Below are 17,163 nucleotides of genomic sequence, written 5' to 3' on the forward strand. Positions count from 1 at the left end.
CAGGAGTTAACTGCCAAGGGATCCAGAAGTTGCAGGTGCAATGTTGAGGGTCCAGCTCCAGCGTTTCAGGCAGGAGGTGGGGAGAAAGGGGGGATTTGGAACTGAGACACAATAAATCTATAATGTCATAGATGAGTAAAAGGGTTACCCAGTACAGTAGATACAGACTTATAGTTTAGAAAATCATCATCCCTTCTCTCCTTTCCAGATTCAGAATTCCATAGAAAAGGAGAGCACTGAAAAGTTCAGGAAAACGCTGCCATAGTTGGATGGGGCAGTGGGAATCCTGCCAATATCAAATGTAAAACAGGCAAAGGAAAGGTAACATTTGTTGATTGTATTTGTTTGTTTGTTTGCTTGGGGGAACTTCATTGGCCCCTGACAACTGCTTTCCAACTTCCAGAGGCTGGAGAAACTTCCTGTAATTCAGCTGTGCTAATGGGGATAACTAGGAGGCAGCAGCCTGTTGGTAGACTCTGTGCAGAGTGGTTGGGGAGGCTGGTGGCCACAGTGTGTGGCCCTGGGGGGGCTCAGTGAGAGAGAAGCACAGCCATTTGAATCTTGATCGATGTGGATGACTTGCCTACAGAAATGTGGTCTGTTTATACTCCCATTCGATAGTATTTGATTATGGGATGTCATCAGCTTTTGAATGTCACCTTTTAAAAAATTTGCATTTCTCTCCAAGGCTGACAGTCTTTTCATATAATTAGCCGCTAGGATTTTTTTTTTTTTTTTTTCCTGTGAACTCCCTTTGGTGTCCCACATGGGAACTTACACTGGAGGAAAGGTTCATTTATGTAATAAGAGTGTACTAAATGCGTAGTAAATCACAGGTCCTCAGGCAAGCGGGTAAACAAAATAGACTTGGTCCATGTGGGCCAGACAGTAAAGAAAACACATGGCTGAGTACACATTCGGTGGGTTCTTCTTTGGGTGCAGTGGTTAGGGAAGATCTTTCTGAGAAGACATGTAAGTGGAGACTTGATAGACAAGAAATGATGGGCCACGTGAGGAGTTAGGGAACGAAGTGTTGTTCTTGGCAGCAGAGACAACAAGGTGAAGGTTTTCCGGTGCATGAGGACCTGGCATGTTGGAGGGTAGGAAGACACCCAGGGTGGTTAGAGCACAGTGAGGAATAATGTGGGTTTATTCTTGGTCCCAACTGAATTCAGGGGCAGACCTGGGCACAATATTCAAGGCTTTCTTTTCTTAGGTTAAAAACCCTACAATGAAGCTTTAGGCCAATGTCTTTTGTGGGCATGCTTGTGGAATTAGGCTTGTGGGGATTTCCGGAAGCCCTCATCTGTCACTAAGCAGGACTAGTATGGATCATTCCTTACAAAGAAGGACGGGTTAGAATAGCTTTGGAAAATAGATTCAGTGCTTTCCCCTAATGGCCCCCTCCTGTTGCTCATGCTCTGTAAGGATAATATTTGTTAGAGTTAACGCTATCCCTCATGCTGCCACAGGAGCCTCTTTTTGCCCTTCATCCGCCCTTACTCCACGCCAGGGAGGAGAAACTGAATCAGGGGGAACACAGAATGAAGACCAAGAGGGTGGACCTTGGTGCACATCCCCTTCCTCCTGTGGCTCCTTAAGGTCTCTCATCCAACAGTGCTGGTGAGTAGTATGAGCCTGAGGGCTGGCTTGTGAGTAAGTGAGTGTGTGTGTGTGGGTGGGTGGGGGGNAATGTTGTGGGGCCCAGAGGAACACAAGCTGGAGTAGGTGGCTTAGACCAGCTCAGTGTTAGGCTTGAGGAGAGACAGTTAGGCCTCTTCCAGGCTTTTCTCCTGCTGTTGCCCAGGTGAGGCACCCCCAGAGGGGAGTACAGAGCTGACTTCCAGGCTTCCCTTCATCAGGATAGTAATGCTGCTCCCATGGAGAGGAGTTGAGCAGTGTTTTCCCTGTGTCTGAAAGAATGTCCTCAGATTGCATCCTTCAATAAGATCAGGAATTACAATTCCTCTCATGTTTACTCAGTGAATTCCCAAGACCTTGGCCATTTTTGTGGCACTTTCCATGTTCATTTTATGTGAGGACAACCAGACACAGTAGGGGCCTGAATGTGCTTCCTTCCAGGGAAGAGTATGTCTGACTTCCCTGACTAGTTGCTGAAATTTTGTTTTGTTTGTCAACAAAAGACTTCCCCAGGTGGAAGGAGAGCAGGTGTCTTCATCAGGATGTCAGAACCCTCAAGAGGTACCCCAAGTCCTGGGGGAAGCTGCGCCCAGGCCAGCCTATCCAGCACAGTGTTCTCCCTCCACCCCTGATATGCCCTGAGTCTTCCCCTTGGGGGTTGCCTTTAAGCCCAGGTGTCTCTTGCCCTGAGCAGCCTGGGACTGTCTCTTTATATGGCCTTTGTTCTACTTCCCATGATGGCAAGTGGCATCAAACACTCTGTGGGGGATTCTTTTCCTTGGGGGAGGGGGAAGAGGGGATGAGGATGTCATCTGGCATCATCACTCAGGGTCAGACCTATAGGGGGACGGGGTGGTTGATAAAGCAATCCCTTAGGCGCTAGGTGGGGACTTGCAGACCAGTGTGTTAGTGAATGACCTCACCTCATTAGCACTTTGTATTTCAAAGAGTTCCTTCTCCTAGCACACCTCACTTCACTCACCAGGACTGTGAGGCAGGCAGGATGTAGATTATTTTCCTTTGAAACATGAAGGATCAGATACAGAAACATTATGTAATTTGCCTGAGGACAAAAAGCTAATGACAAAGCCAGGAAGCTCTCTGGTAGAAAGGATTCTAGTTAATTTACTTAACAAATAGAAACTTGCATGGCTTGCAGTTTGCTAAAAAAAAACAAACAAACAAAAAAAAAACCCAAAAAACAAAAAAAACCCACCTAGTGCAATTTTTAAGGAGTGGAGGTTGGGTTTTGGTTGGGGGTACATTCACTGTTAAAACTAGCCAGGTCCTTCTTACCTGGACCGTCCTTTACAAATGACCTATTTCCCAAATAGTGTTGGATTTACTTGGACACCATAATTAACAGCACTGTGACAGCTATGGGAAAACAGTATGCTGACATCCATTTTTTTGGGTCCTTTTTTCCTTCTTTTAGCTGAATGCCTAAAGATGCTTCCAGAAAAGGCATGCTATGACCGATTTACGCTGAGATATGAATTACTTCCTTTTCTCTCTTAGGGCTATTTTCACTCTAGGCCCAGATTCTGTTTGTGGGGTAAATGGTTCTAAGTTACTCTCAATCTAAGTCATCTAGGAATAGGTTGTTTTTGAGTAGCAGCATCCTTGGAGTCACACAGATAACACCTGCAGATCTTGAACTTTTTTTTTTTTTTAAATTTATTTCTGAGAGAGGGAGGGAGAGGGAGAGTCAGAGAGAGAAAGTGTGAGCAGGGGAAGGTCAGAGAGAGAGAGAGAGAGAGAGAGAGATAGAATCTGAAGCAGGCTCCAGGCTCTGAGCTGGCTGTCAGCACAGAGCCTGACACGGGGCTTGAACCCACAAACCATGAGATCATGACCTGAGCGGAAGTTGGACGCTTAACCAACTGAGCCATACAGGTGCCGCTTGAACTTCCTTTTTGAAAAGGAGCATGAATTACTACCCAAAGGACAAGTCACATATTCTCTCAGGCCATAAAACTGTTCGTGTCCATTCCTATAGGTGATGACACAGACCCTAGGGCCAATTTGTCTTTTCTCTCTTGTGAATTTAGTCTTTTTGGAAATTTCTTCCAGAAAATGGCCCCTCCTGGGTTGCGTTTGGGCCAGGAACCTCAGCTGGATAGATGAAATGTCAAGGGTTCTATGTCTACAGATCATAAAATGGCCAAAGAGGCCTGGAAAATGTCTGCTCATGTGCCGTGGGACAACACACATTTAAGGAAAACACATCCACTCTTCCAGCCAGCAGTGCAGCCTGGCAGGGATCATAAGCCTATAAGTTCTCCTCCTTTATTTTGGGTCCATCACAGAGAAGAAGCCTGCTGCTGAGCTGACTGGCACACACGGAGCCCTTATCTGCCAGGTATGGGGCTAAAATTACTTTCAGGATTTCATTTAATCCTTACAATAACCTGTGAAGTAGACAATCACTCCCATTTTAAAGCTAAGAAAATGAGCACAGAGAGGATCACTATGTTGCCAGAGACCACCGACCAACCAGGACTGGAGCGGGGATTTGAAGGACAGACAGGCCCTTTTTGGGACCATTTATGAACTACAGAGCAATGCTCTCGCCACTAAATCACCACAAGGGGGCGCCCTGCCCATGTCTACTTCAGTACAAGATGTATTTTATTTTTCCTCCCGGGGGTGTGGGGTGGGCGCGATTCACACAGTTCTTGTTTCCCATAGTTTCTGTCTGAATGCTGAGACTCCTTTAATACTGGAAAGTTTCAGACCAATGTAAACGCGCCTACCATTATTGTCCACTATAATCGAAACAGGTTCCAGGCTCCATGTTGTCTGCACAGAGCCCTATGCGGGGCTTGAACTCACCAACTGTGAGAGCATGACCTGAGCTGAAGTCTGACACTAACTGACTGAGCACCCAGGCACTCCCTGTAATTCCAGGTCTAAAACACTGCCTGAAGGAAGTTACTGTGCTATGAATACAAAGTATGTTCAATAGTAGGGACCAGATTTTCCTTCTAGGGTAGTAAAAGAAAGGATTCATTTTAAAGAAAACTAACAGAAAGCTGCAGGCTTTAATCACCAAGGATGTGGTATTACACAGAGCATTTGGGGCCCATGGTCAGAGTATGTAACCGTTTTCTTTAGAAATTGTGAATGATCCAAGCCATGTTTTCGATCTCTGGATAAAGCTGAGGATTTATGGGTTGAGTTTTCTTCTTTCTATGTCATCTGACAAATAATGAGTGGCAAAGAAATTGGGATTCAATTTTATAGGACAAAGGTCCTATCTAATGTTGACAAAGGACACCAGGGACTTGCAGGATTGGTGATTCCTGACACATCTAAATATGGATGTGTGATGGGGCCTGGCTCCATTTAAATAGCCATCCTTGGGCTGGTTGAACACACAAAGAGAAGGAAAAAAAAAATGTGTGTTCTATTAAAAAAAAAAAAAAAGCCTTCACTCCACCTGAGAATCATTGGCATATACAGTGTCTAAAAGACAGAATGCCAGAACAGAGGCAATACACAGCAGCAGCCGACTCAGAACCCTAGTTCTGTCCGCTGGTTCCCGTGGAACCGACGGAGGCAGGACAGCATTGCCTCCCCAGCCTATGTCCAGCAGGGCCTACTGTCCTGTGCCGCTGAGGCAGCCTCCCCCCTCCCCCCCAAGACCATGACTCATCAGCAGAAAGAAGAAACCATGGAACAAAACTTCAGGGCTGGGAAGTGAAATGAGACTCAGGAAATCCTGAGGCTCCAGATGAGGCTCAAGGGAGAAAATGTAATGGGAGTCAAGGCAGGAGGTTACATGATGGCAGTAATTGAGCTGAAATGCATAGTATCTTTAATTTCCTTGACAGTTTTAATTTGCTGGTTTATAGTAAGCAGCTGGGGAAGCCAGGTGCCCTACCATCCAAAGCCAGTTGAAGTAGTTTCTCTTTTCTTTGCAAAACACAAGATGGTCAGGGACACGACTAGGGCAAGTTTCGGAGTAAAATATGTGCATTTCTATCAGCTTCCCAGGTGACGGCGAGGCAGCCAGGACAGAGGCGGCCCGGCCCTAGGCCACTGTGAGCCCGCGCTGTATGGCAGGTAGCACCGAGGAGCGGTTAGCTGAAGCAGGATTTACAAAGGGTCCGACAGCAAGGCCAAGGGCATGGAGGGGCGAGAGGTTGGTGGGAGGTAAAAATGAAGATGAAGTTTTGTGTCAGGCTGGCTGTGGCTATGCAAAATCATTTTGTATGTAATGCCTGGATTTTCAAAAAGAAAATCAAAGGAGAATCCATCGTTTGCACCATCTCGTTACAAGAGGGCTGTTAGTGCATTCACGTTTATAGAACAAAGTGAGATCTGCCTTGTGGGTGGGTGGTGGTCTTTTTCCATGTCTCTTGAGTCTTTACATTTCTCCTGCTCAGACAGTGGCCCACCTGAGGCATTTTCTGGTTTTGATGACCCCTGGAAATACTGTCACCCTCCTAGCCATGTCTGAAGGCCAAGAAGGTGTCATGGAAGTGATTTCAGGGGCACGGAGGAGCACAGCCTAGCTCCTTCCTTGCCGCCAGTTGTGAGCATGCATGTGTGAACGTGCAAACATATGCCCAGCTACCACCGGGGCCCACCTGTGCCAGGGGAGGAGGCACACACAACGGATATCAACAAAAACGACACTCAAACATTTGTATTTGTCTGAAATTTATTTCTGGTATTTTCCCCCTCCACTCCTCACCCTCAATCTGCCTCTTTAGGCAGATGATGATCATGATGGGTCAATAGTTTTTCCTAAGCATGTCCTCACTCACAGTAATGGGAAGGGCACCATTAGATTTTTTTTATATTATTTTTTAGGTTAAAAAAAACCACTTACCATATTCATTCTCTCCTCAAATTGAGAATTAATTGTGGTAGCATTGCCAGGAAATACAAAATATATTAAGAAAGAAGATCATCTTTGCAAGGCAGTGGGCTTATAATTAGTTGGCAGGAATTGGGGCTTTAAGCTACATAATCAAGGCTGCTTTCCTCAATCCAGCCAAGCCGCCTCTCTCTCCTCTGAAAACTAGAGACCACAGTCTTGTCCTTCCACCCAGGAAACACTTCGAAGTCCTGCCTGCTTTAGCACGTGTCCATGCCAACCCAGAGGGCTGCTCTGTACAGCCTCACCCAAGTCACTTCCCTCGAAAACAAGTGGGTGATACGGTATTTATTTCTATAAATCAACATAATTTGATCAAGTCTTCTTTCCAATTTAACAGGGCGCGAAACTAGTCTGCTGAATGAGGGCACAGGCTGTAATGAGTATCTGAGTTGAGCCACATCACCAGTATCAGCAGAAAGGTAATTGTTCACCGGCTTAATTCTTTTGCCTGTGAGAAGAAAAAAAAAAACCCCAAAGACTCTTGCTGGAGAGAAGCTAATGGTCTAAAGAAAGGTTAGCTCTTTTGTCTTTTTCACATTTCAAGTTTTCCCATTAGAACATATATAAGGAAACACTATCATTATGCTGATTCTAGCTCTCAGGTCTTCTGTAGCCCACAAGATCTTCCCAACAGCATTGCATGCATGATGAAGCCTGCCTATTTGGTTGTGTTTTATAGATTTAACAAATGATTGAGAAAAACAAACTTTCATCACAGAGTTAAAATATTTAATGACCAAATTAGAGCTTACTGTAATCGTGAATCATAGAGCAGGTGTTGTCTCTGAAAGAAAGAAAAATTTTATTTGACATCCTAGAGAAACTTCTGAAGAATTAATAACTGTACAACAGACAGCCGCGGTGTTACGATTCTAAAAACAAAAAGCAAAACCTATCTTTATGACCCCTTCTTTAGGGCATTCTGTACATATGTTTACATAAATTCACAACCTTTGTTAGCCACAAAAGTAGTATTAAGACAGATTTCACTGTAATTTTAAGTCTAACACAATCTTTTATATTTTTTGGAGCTTAAAAAATTAACTACTGATCTTGTTACATTTTACAAATACATTCTTTAATATGAAACATTAACCTGAACAACTGGATGCATCCTGCATACAGATAGCTAATACTAGGGAAGAATACTACGCTATGTTCCAGGAAGAAGCAGTATATACTGGGGAGCTTCTTTTCTTTATATGTTGTCAGTACAACTGAAGAGTCCTTCACAGAAAGAAAGTATCCCAAAAACCCATAATGGAGTGCAGAAATGAAACGAACAAATGAACGGTCTTCTAGCAGCTCAATCAAACCAACTGGTCCCAAACAATGTGACAAGTTAGCAGTTTTCTCTAGGCTAGACTGTATTAATATTTTGTATTGCAGCACCTTCTACAAGAGGATAGCAAAGAACTTCACATGTGTCATCACAGGGCAGCTCTGCAAGAGGTCAGGAGGTAGAGGAAAGACGGGGGATTGCTGTTCTGGCCTCTCTGTAAGGTGGAGGCCTCGGTCGGGCTTTAACCTGGGGAAGTTGAGGGCATAGCCACGGCGTGGAAGCAAAAACAGAGGAAGCTAATAAAGACTCAGATAGGCGTTCTAATCCAAGCTATTTCCGGGAAGACTGAAGTCTAAAAGGATAAACGGAATGAAGCTAGAGGGCACGATGTGGGACACCTACGTTTAGGAAGAGTAGCTATCATAATTCTACCGGGGATGGGGAATCTCAGATTTCACAGTATGCTCATGACCTCAATCCTCTGCACAAGAAGTGGCTCTGCAAACACTCTTGTTGGATACTTGGCAACAGATTTATTTCTGCGTTTGGCCAATTGTCAGGAAGTTTTAGATTTACGCTTTCAATTATTTATACCAACTACGTAGCTAGAATCCAACTTTGGAAGATGAATATCTCTGTGTATGTGTATTTCCTGAACTGGGGTCGGCAAACAAAACCTGTTTGGAGTGATAATATTGGGCTTTTCTTAGAAATTATAAATGCTTCTAATGGTACTCATCAGAAAGAAAGTTCCTAGCTTCTTTGAACTTTTTTGACACTGAAAGAAAGGTACAAAATTTATAGTAAACTTATGTAGTTTTACAGAGTTTTCTTGAACTGGATCATCTTCCTAAGAGGATTCAGAAATTTGTCTCTGGCAAATCCCATCTCCCTTTGATACATACAAAGATAATTTTTTTTTTTTTGCTCTAAAACCCCAATTTTTTGTCTCCCAGGGAATGCTTTATCAGGAGACTTAAGCTATTTAAATCAGCATAAATAATTCCAAAGAGATCTTCTGCTGCTGTGTAAGAGGCTACAATACACATGACTCAATCGGCTCAGTGGGTAGGAAGGAGTAGAAAGGGGTCCTGAAGATTCAGGCAGCTTAAAAATCAATGTCTTGCAGTGGGAGGCTGAGACTGTCTGGGATGTGCAGCTTGCCTCCTTGCTTCATGGAGACACAACTTTTATAGTTAGCATTAAACCCTCTAAGAAACAAAACTCCCAGACTCTACACCCAGCACTCGCTGGAGTAATACAAAATCAGGAGGTGTGGGAACCAACTTTATTCAATCTGACTGCACTGTAAAGGCTTCATGACCATGTTTTATGTCAGACCAGGCAAGTTGCAATTGCCATGAAATACAATTTGTCAAGACACCCACACTTTAAATTACATTAAATAAATAGCAATAACAACATCAAAATGTCCAAAAATCAGATACCAAGAAACTGAAGGCCATTTCCCGAGGATATTGTGAGGGTGTTTCTAAAATTGGCATGACTTTGTAAAAAGAAATTTTAAATGTAGTATCTTTTCACATTATCATTTACACGGACCTTTATCTGGACAAATCAATTCTTGATAAAAATCCAAGCTCTTTTCAATATTGGCTGCCGTAATTTGGGACAATGACAAAAGAAAGACATCCATGAATGCACAGAAGTTTTTAAACAAGCTTTTCCTTAGGCCTTTCGTTTTGAATTTTTACCCTTCATAATTGCAGATAATCAGCCTGAGAACAACTACTGGAAATATTTAAACTGAAGCTCAGAAAGTAGATTTGTATCTGTCATTCTGATTTTTTTTTTTTTTTTTTTTTGGAATGCTGGTGGTGGCTCATGCAAGAGATTACTACATAAAAAGCAAAATTCAAGACCGCTGTTTCCCCTGATAAATCCAAATGTTTTCCATAATACAGACATCTGTTTCAAGATATAGAATCTTAACCTTCAAATTAAGAGCGGCTAGGAGATGGAGAGACCAATCACTGCTTGACTTTGATTTCCATCCAGGAACAATAACATCTCATGTCTCCATATTCAAAGGTCTTCCGGCTTAATAATCACATTTTTTTTTTTTTTTCAAGTAAGCTCTCCACCTAACGTGGGGCTTGAACTCATGACCCCAAGATCAAGAGTTGCATGCTCTACCAACTGAGCCAGCCAGGCACCTCTCTCTGCCTTAATAGCAAGAAAAAAAATACATGTTGCCAGTTTAGAACCAGCTCAGGATATCATTTGGTCCAAATTTTATATTCAAACTACCGAAAAGAAAAAAAAACCTTAAAGAAAGAAAACACATTTAAAGACCTACATACACACAGTGGAGGAAAACAAAAACCAAATGAAGCTGATGCCTGCTGCAGCATTTCCTAGCAAAATCATTAGTGAAATGTGTCAACACAACTTCTTTTCTTTCATATTCACATCTGAAAAGGCAAAGCAAAAAAACCCTAAGTGTCCATATACTGGAAAAAAGAAGCAAGGAGAGGTCCGGAATTCTTGTAAAAACCACTGAGCTCTTCCATTTCTCTTGAGAGGGTCATCACCCAGATAGGCAGCTTCTCAACATTTGTGCTTCATGGCGAGCTACGGAAAGAGAGGGGTGGCAGAGTAAGGCATGGTTAGGCATTTGTGCTGCTCCCTCCCCAAATCCATGCTGAGAGATGGGACTAAGATTTCACTTGCTGTGGCAGATCACCTTACTATGCGCAGTAAGTAAATGTGCATATCTAGTAAATGTGCAACATTTTCTCAAATAGTCCACTGGGCATTGTGTTTGTGACTCTTCCTTAACAATAGTTCCACTGGTGTATGTGTCCTGGTGGCAGAGCATGCTATGTGGCTTTCCTGCATTCCACGGGAGAAAATGGAACATCCAGTGCACAGGCAGAATGAGAGACCTGCCTAGGAGGAGGGGTGGAAGAACCAAGGCCTCTGGGCTCCCGAATTACTAGTTATCCAGGAAAACCAATACTCCTGAAATGTACGTATAGATTGATGTCTCATAGAGTATTAAAAATCAACTGTAGAAAGTTTGCTTTAATCCACTCAGTATCTAGCCTGGACATTCAACCAAGTCAAAAGCACTTGACGAGGAAGCAGTGTTACTGACTAGCGCTGAACAGTACACCAAACCCAGACCTTCATTTACTACTCCCACTGGTATTTGACACTTGATCTCAGCCAAAAGGCTGAGAAGCGATGCCTCACTGGTATTTGAGAAATGTGGCTTACTGAAATGTTAGACCTTTATAAATGGGAACACCAGTACCACTGTATCATTCAGTAGCTTCCCAAGCCCAGCTAGAGCCCGTGATGATATATTTAAGGAAATAGAGGCAGGTACAGAACATAAAGTTAAATCTGACCTTGCTTTTCTTCCATCCTTTCTAAGGAGCCCATACACTGACATGAACCAGAAGGCAGAGCTGAGCCTCAACTGTAATTCCTCATGTGTCCAGAATCTGGTATTAGGGATTAATCCCTGGGATTGGGACTGGAAGTAGAGGACAAGGTTTGTTTTTGAGGAAACAGCAGGTGATTCTCTTCAGGCCAGAACTTTGTAGAAAGCCCTGTCATCTGCATTGTGATCAGGTTCTCGATCCTTGAAGAATTAGCAAGGGGATTCACCAGAGTCCACACAGTGGTGCTATCCATCAGTCTGGCCGGTGTCAATGATCCATTTCTCCAGTGTGACCCAGGGCAGTATGAGTCTCCCTTTCCCTTTCTTTGAGGTCTCCAACAGCGAGGTTATAACCCTGGGGCTGTGACCTCAGGCCGCCTGCAAAAGCACCGGACATTTCCCTTACAGCAGGTGCACCGGGCCAGGTCAGCATGTGATGGAGAAGGGACCTGTGGACCCAGGCCTTCGTGGTGCTAAATTCACCTCAGTCGAAAGGTCTCCTCCTGCTTCTCTGCCTGGTGATGCCAGCCTCAATGAAGACCTCCACGGACCTTCATCAGGGTGGACACCGAGTCCATCAACAGGTCAGTGTTTGTGAGTATGGGGCTGCGGTTGTGCTAAGTGCTGTGGGTTTTTGCCAAGATGGGTGGAGGTGGCTCATAACTGCTGACCTCGAAGGGTTTATAGTCCAGGACCCGTGGTGGGTAGAGTTGGCAGGGCCAGAGCTCTCCTTCAGATCCATTCCACTCCCCTGCCACGCTTGGCCCCTCTGCTGTTCGGATTCTGCTTCTCGCTCAGTCTCTAGTTTTAATACATTATTTAGCAACATGGACCATTCAAATCAACCAGGGCTGTTAAGTGTTGTGCATAATGAATACCAAACATAAATATTTGATCAGTGCTGCTGTCCTGTTATTCACTGAGCTGTTAACCTTCAGCTAATGGGCTTGTGCCAGTTCCCCAGTCGTTAACCTTCAGCAGCAACTGTACTGCCGTTTGCACCAGGCCCTGGTACCACTGTGCTGTCTGGGATGGTGCTAAGCGGGGCCCCAGCCAGGTGGGGGTGTGGCCAACTCAGCATCGCAGAATATGGCTGGTTTGGATATTTGACTATTTGCGGTGTCTTTGCAGAAAGTGGCACCGTTTCCATGTTTTTTTTTTCTTCATTTTAAAAAATTCTCTGGGAGTTAGAAGTTCTGGAATATGGAAGGCAGAGGTGCTGTTGCTTCTCAGCTACAAATCTGCTGTCTGACCTTGAGCCCTAAAGTCACAACTGCTCTATATGTCAGTCTCCTTATGTTTATAAATATCATCTCCAACTTAAATGCTAATGGATCAATTTAGATGTTAGATTTCCTACAGAAGAGGAGTTTAAAATTTCCTTCTGGTATATTTTGTTTTCTTAACATCTCACGGAAAGCTTTCTCCTTTGGAGCTGTGTAGGCTATAATAACAGAAATAAATTACTTGTACCGGGCGGGGGGCGGGATTTTAAGAGGCCTGGACTCTTGAGGTTCTTTCTGGTTCAGGGGCCCAAAGGGAGCAGGTGACTGTAGCAGGGACAGAGGCAGCCAGTCCCTGCCAGTGAGAGAAGTACCTCTTACCACTCTCTCCCTCCCCCACCCCCAACATGAGCTTGTACAAAACAGGGCGGATCACTGTTCCTTTCTGTGCGAAGTGTCATCTGAGGATGCCGAGGTGTGGGTGCTGCTCTTGCCTGCTGACTCACTGCCTGTGGCAGGTGTCACAGTACAGCACGCACTGCAATGTTGGGTTTTTTGGGGCAGGGGAAAGTGAGCAGGCCTGCTCTGCGCCTGAGACCGTGCCAAGTCCATAGCTCAGGAAGGAGCCACGCTTCCTCAAGGCAGGCTCAACAGAGCTGGGGGAGACTGTGTACAGGAGTACTTCCCAGACGGGGCACCATCTGCCCTAGTGGAGACGAGCACCCGCGTATCTCGGAGGCGGGGTTGTGCAAAGGTGATCCGCACGTTAATGTGCCTGGGTCATTGCAGGAGTCCCGGGGAAAGTTAGACCCTATTTACTGCAATCTAGAAAAGTGTGCCACACTCTCTGGCTGGGGGTTACGTGTCCTTATTCAACCAGGGTGCATGGCACTGTTGTCTGCTCAGGGTGCTAACATGCACACGGTGCCTCCACTTGTAAACACAGTCCCACTCTTTATGAATCAACACAGCTGTTTGTCTGGGGCAGAAGGGCTTGGGTTCCCTCTGAACGCCCTCTTCACTGGCAGGTCTGGTGGGGGCTCGGCCACTGAAATGACATCTTCATGGTCAGGCTACAGCAGTGGCTTTAAATCGGGAGTCCTAGTCCCTGAGAAAAGAGCCACCCCTTATCTAAAGAGGTCACTCTCCTCCTCGGGAATACTGCCAATGCTGGTGATTCATAAGCACACATCCCAGTTGTAGAAAACCATGTCTGGCCAGGACAGTGTCTCGCTCACACTCCCTCAAACACACTAATAGATACCAGCAACCCCTTCACCTCCCCCTCAGAACACCCACGGGCGAAGAAACCAAAACAAGGGCACACTGGCCCCCGCCTCTTCCATCTCTACTGAAAACAGGCCACTGGCTGGCACCGATCCTCCCCCAGTGGTCAAGGCCAGAGGCCCGTTTGCCTGTGGTGGACTAATCAGTTTCTGTTCTGACAAGCCCTGTTTCAAGAGTTGTTCTGTGTTTAGAAGGTATCAGCATTTAGCAGGAGCCCTGCCCACCCTACTTTGGGGCTCACAAAACCTTCTCTCCAGTCCCTCCCCAATAACCTTTGTTAGGCTCCTCAACCACATTTCTCTATCCTTGTACAGTGCTGGTTAGGTGACTGAGTAGGGCAGGTTCAACAGAACCATTTTTTGGAAATAATTATAACCAATATTATTTTGATTTATATGTGCCAGGTATTGTGATAATAGATTTATTGGTTTGAATTCATTCAATTCTCTCAAGGCCCTCTGAGACAGACACTGTCATTAATTAGCCTTATTTTACTGATGAGGGAATTGGGGCTTAGAGAAATTAGGCACTTGCCCAAGGTCACTGGGAGGGCAAATCAAACACAAGATGTTAACCACACCGTACTGCCTTCCCAACCACCTAGTAAGCTCGGCCACAACATCAGGGAAACAGGGCGACCAGGGCCAAGAACCGTGGCCCTCTGGTCAGGCTATCCAACCCCGTGTTTGTACAACCTCCTCCAAGGGGGACGCCCACATGGATGACGTCCAGGTATTGTCCACTCTGCCTTAGGAAGAGCGATTTCACAGACTTCCTTGGTAACCTGCTTCATGATTTAATCATTAACTTACGCTCTAGTTTGAGCGGAATCTTATCAGTGTGCCAAGTGCTCTGTTCTGTGTGGTAAGTCACACAAGAGAACTGCCTGCACTCTCACTCTTCCCAGACTTGAAGACAATTACAGAACTGTTCCTTTCAGCTTTCTCTTCCCCAAGCCAACACTTTGAAGGTTTCTCCAGACTTCTACTGCCCATGCCCCCGTAAACCACAACATTATAGAAATGAAACCGGGGTGGGAATTCTAGCATTTCCATCTCATCATTATTTCTGTATCACCAAGGCTGGAGAAGGGACCTTAAATCTGGGCTCCCTCTCTCTGCAACAAGCAAGGGTCTGACCTCCAGCAGGGGTGCCTGCATTTTCAGCCACATCTGGCTGCTTCTCCTCCAGGGAACCCCAAATGGGGCCCTGAGGCGGGCGTGCAGTGAGACCGTGTCACAACAGAGAACCTGATGGTGGAGGAGACAGGTCTGTGCAAGGGGGAAGCAAGAGGGGAAGGCAGGAAGCATCCACTGGGATTCAGATCCACAGTCAGGCCTGGGCATGAGCCCCCGGGAGGGGCAAGATAGATAGCCTCAGCTGGGCAGACTTATCTCATGACTTTTCTGGTTGTCTATTCTTATTTCTTCCACAGAAATGGGGTTTTCTGTTGGAGCAAGTTAATTTTTTCCCCAAAGGTCACCTAAAAAGCAGATCTGAAAGGCTGGATCATGAGTCGGAGATGCCAATAGTTATCAGCAGAGGTGGTTTCTGGAAACCTGAATTCCAATCCCTAGCCAGACAACTGCCCTTTGACCCGAAGCACAAGATCAGCCATAAATCCTCTTTATCACTTGACCAACAGGGCAGCTCTTTCCTTTGGTTTGCGACTGCCTCAGAGAGTGGACTGCCAATAAAAACTCCCCTTTCCCCTTCTGAAAGGCACATTCTTAGGGAGCGTGTGAATGTGCATGTGTGTGCCTGTGGTCACATGGGAAATGCCATGCCCTGGATTCAAGGCAGGTGGGAACCTTGCGGGCAGCTCTGCAGGAGTCAGGTCAGCCTTAGCGATGGAAGGCCTCTTACAGGGGGCAATCAGCCCCGGGGGGCATGGTGTCTGGGGACTAGAGCTTGCTTTCCATACAGTGAAGAGATAAGAACACAGGATGTTAGGCTCATGGCCGTGACGGGAAAAGGACGGCAAGGAAAAGTAAGCACAAGCAGCCCAAAGTCCTTTTTCAAGCACTGGCCAAGGGAGGATGGATATTTTTAGATCTGATCTCCCCATCCTGTTCCCTGAAACTTGAGCGCTAAAATTCTGGGCAGGAACTAAAGATGGTCCACATTTTCCAAAGACCCAGATCCAAGGTCAGAGGCAGAGGCATTAGAAAGGAGATAAATGGAGAAACAGGTACAAGAAGAAATCTTTCATGATTCTGGTACTTACTAAACAACAGGTTGCATAAAGGGGCCAAACAGACAAACAAAAGGCTTGATTTTGTATCTTCCAGCATTGGGAAATGCACTGCAATGAGTTTCTTGGAGCCCAAGCTCCTTGACCACCGGAGTGGAGACCCCTGCCCCTCTGCGGGACCCACCTTGTGTGCAGTTTCCGCAAACTGCTGGGCGCTGTTCTTCATGTCTTCCGTCTTCTCCTCTGCTCGGCCTAACCGCTCCCCGCGCTCGTTCAAGGCCTGGCTCGCTTTCTGTACGGCGCTGGTCACGCTATCGGCTGCCGAGTGGAGGATGCTGTTTCCTGAAGAAACACAGCAAGAGCATCAGAGGCTGCCTTGGCTGACCTACAGCGACAGCCCTGCGAGGGGTGAGCACCTGTAAGAGCAAGGAGGGTCCCTCCAGAGAAGCCTTGAGTGTCTAGGAATGAGTCAACATTTTTTCCGATCTGGTCTGACTGCTCATGTGTAGGAAGAGAGCCCACAGCCTGCAAGACTTGGGCAAATGCTGATAGCTTCTCTCATATCCCCTTCACTGACATAGCTCTCACTGCCATTCTATTGCCATTTTGTTTGGTGAGGGTCCAAAGGATGGGGTCCATCTGGACTTAGGACTTGGCTTGCAAAAGGAAATGGAAATCCTGACAAATTCATAGAATTAGGCAAATTCGATGAGACTTATCTGGATCTCATGTGCATTTCTTCTTGGCTTGGGGTTTAGGTGAAAACCCACAGGAAAAGGGGGCACAGAATTTTCCCAGACAGAATGCTTTGTATTCTTTTCAACTGCTCTCTTCCCTAGATGCATGGTTTCATGTGAGAAGCTGTGAATCAGTCCCAGAGCGCAGATATATGCCAGCTCCCAACCTTGAATCTTGAGTCATAACGTGGTTGGCTGGGCCTCCTTTCTTCTGACCTTCAGGTTATGGGAGATATGGGTCCTCAACACTGCACTTGGCCAGCAGGTAGAAAATGGTGACAGTAACCAGCCTTAGAAGAAACTGAATACTTCCAGGTTTATGAAAAAGTTGAAAACCGTCATGTTTCAAAGGATTATGCGTCCCTGACATCCCATTTGCCAGGACTGAAAACAGAATTTAACAGTGAAGAACTGGCAGATGTATAACCCACTGAGAATCAGCGACTTGCAGAATTACAACCCAAGGAGATTTATAGCTGTATTTTGTTAACACTGA

General features: G+C 45.6%; 1 protein-coding gene and 1 long non-coding RNA gene across 3 annotated transcripts in view; one reads left to right on the forward strand and one right to left on the reverse strand.

Moving 5' to 3' along the window:
- Positions 1–240: 240 nt before the first annotated feature.
- On the forward strand, positions 241–16,114 carry LOC144236786 (uncharacterized). Its single transcript, XR_013336647.1, has 5 exons — positions 241–321; positions 1,473–1,623; positions 6,870–6,951; positions 11,635–11,810; positions 16,028–16,114. It is a non-coding gene; the product is annotated as an uncharacterized LOC144236786 (long non-coding RNA).
- STXBP6 (syntaxin binding protein 6) overlaps positions 7,240–17,163 on the reverse strand; it is a 247,554-nt gene continuing 237,630 nt past the window's right edge. For both annotated transcript variants that reach the window (XM_077770494.1, XM_077770493.1), the window contains exons 5-6: positions 16,115–16,272; positions 7,240–10,409 (exon numbers count right to left, since the gene is read on the reverse strand). In XM_077770494.1, coding sequence (XP_077626620.1) covers positions 10,386–10,409; positions 16,115–16,272 — 182 coding nt within the window. In that variant the 3' untranslated portion in view covers positions 7,240–10,385. The remainder of the gene's footprint in view (positions 10,410–16,114; positions 16,273–17,163) is intronic.

The sequence above is a fragment of the Crocuta crocuta genome, unplaced genomic scaffold (assembly GCF_008692635.1).
Source record: "Crocuta crocuta isolate KB4526 unplaced genomic scaffold, BGI_CrCroc_1.0 scaffold175, whole genome shotgun sequence".
In the NCBI taxonomy this organism is placed as follows: domain Eukaryota; kingdom Metazoa; phylum Chordata; class Mammalia; order Carnivora; family Hyaenidae; genus Crocuta; species Crocuta crocuta.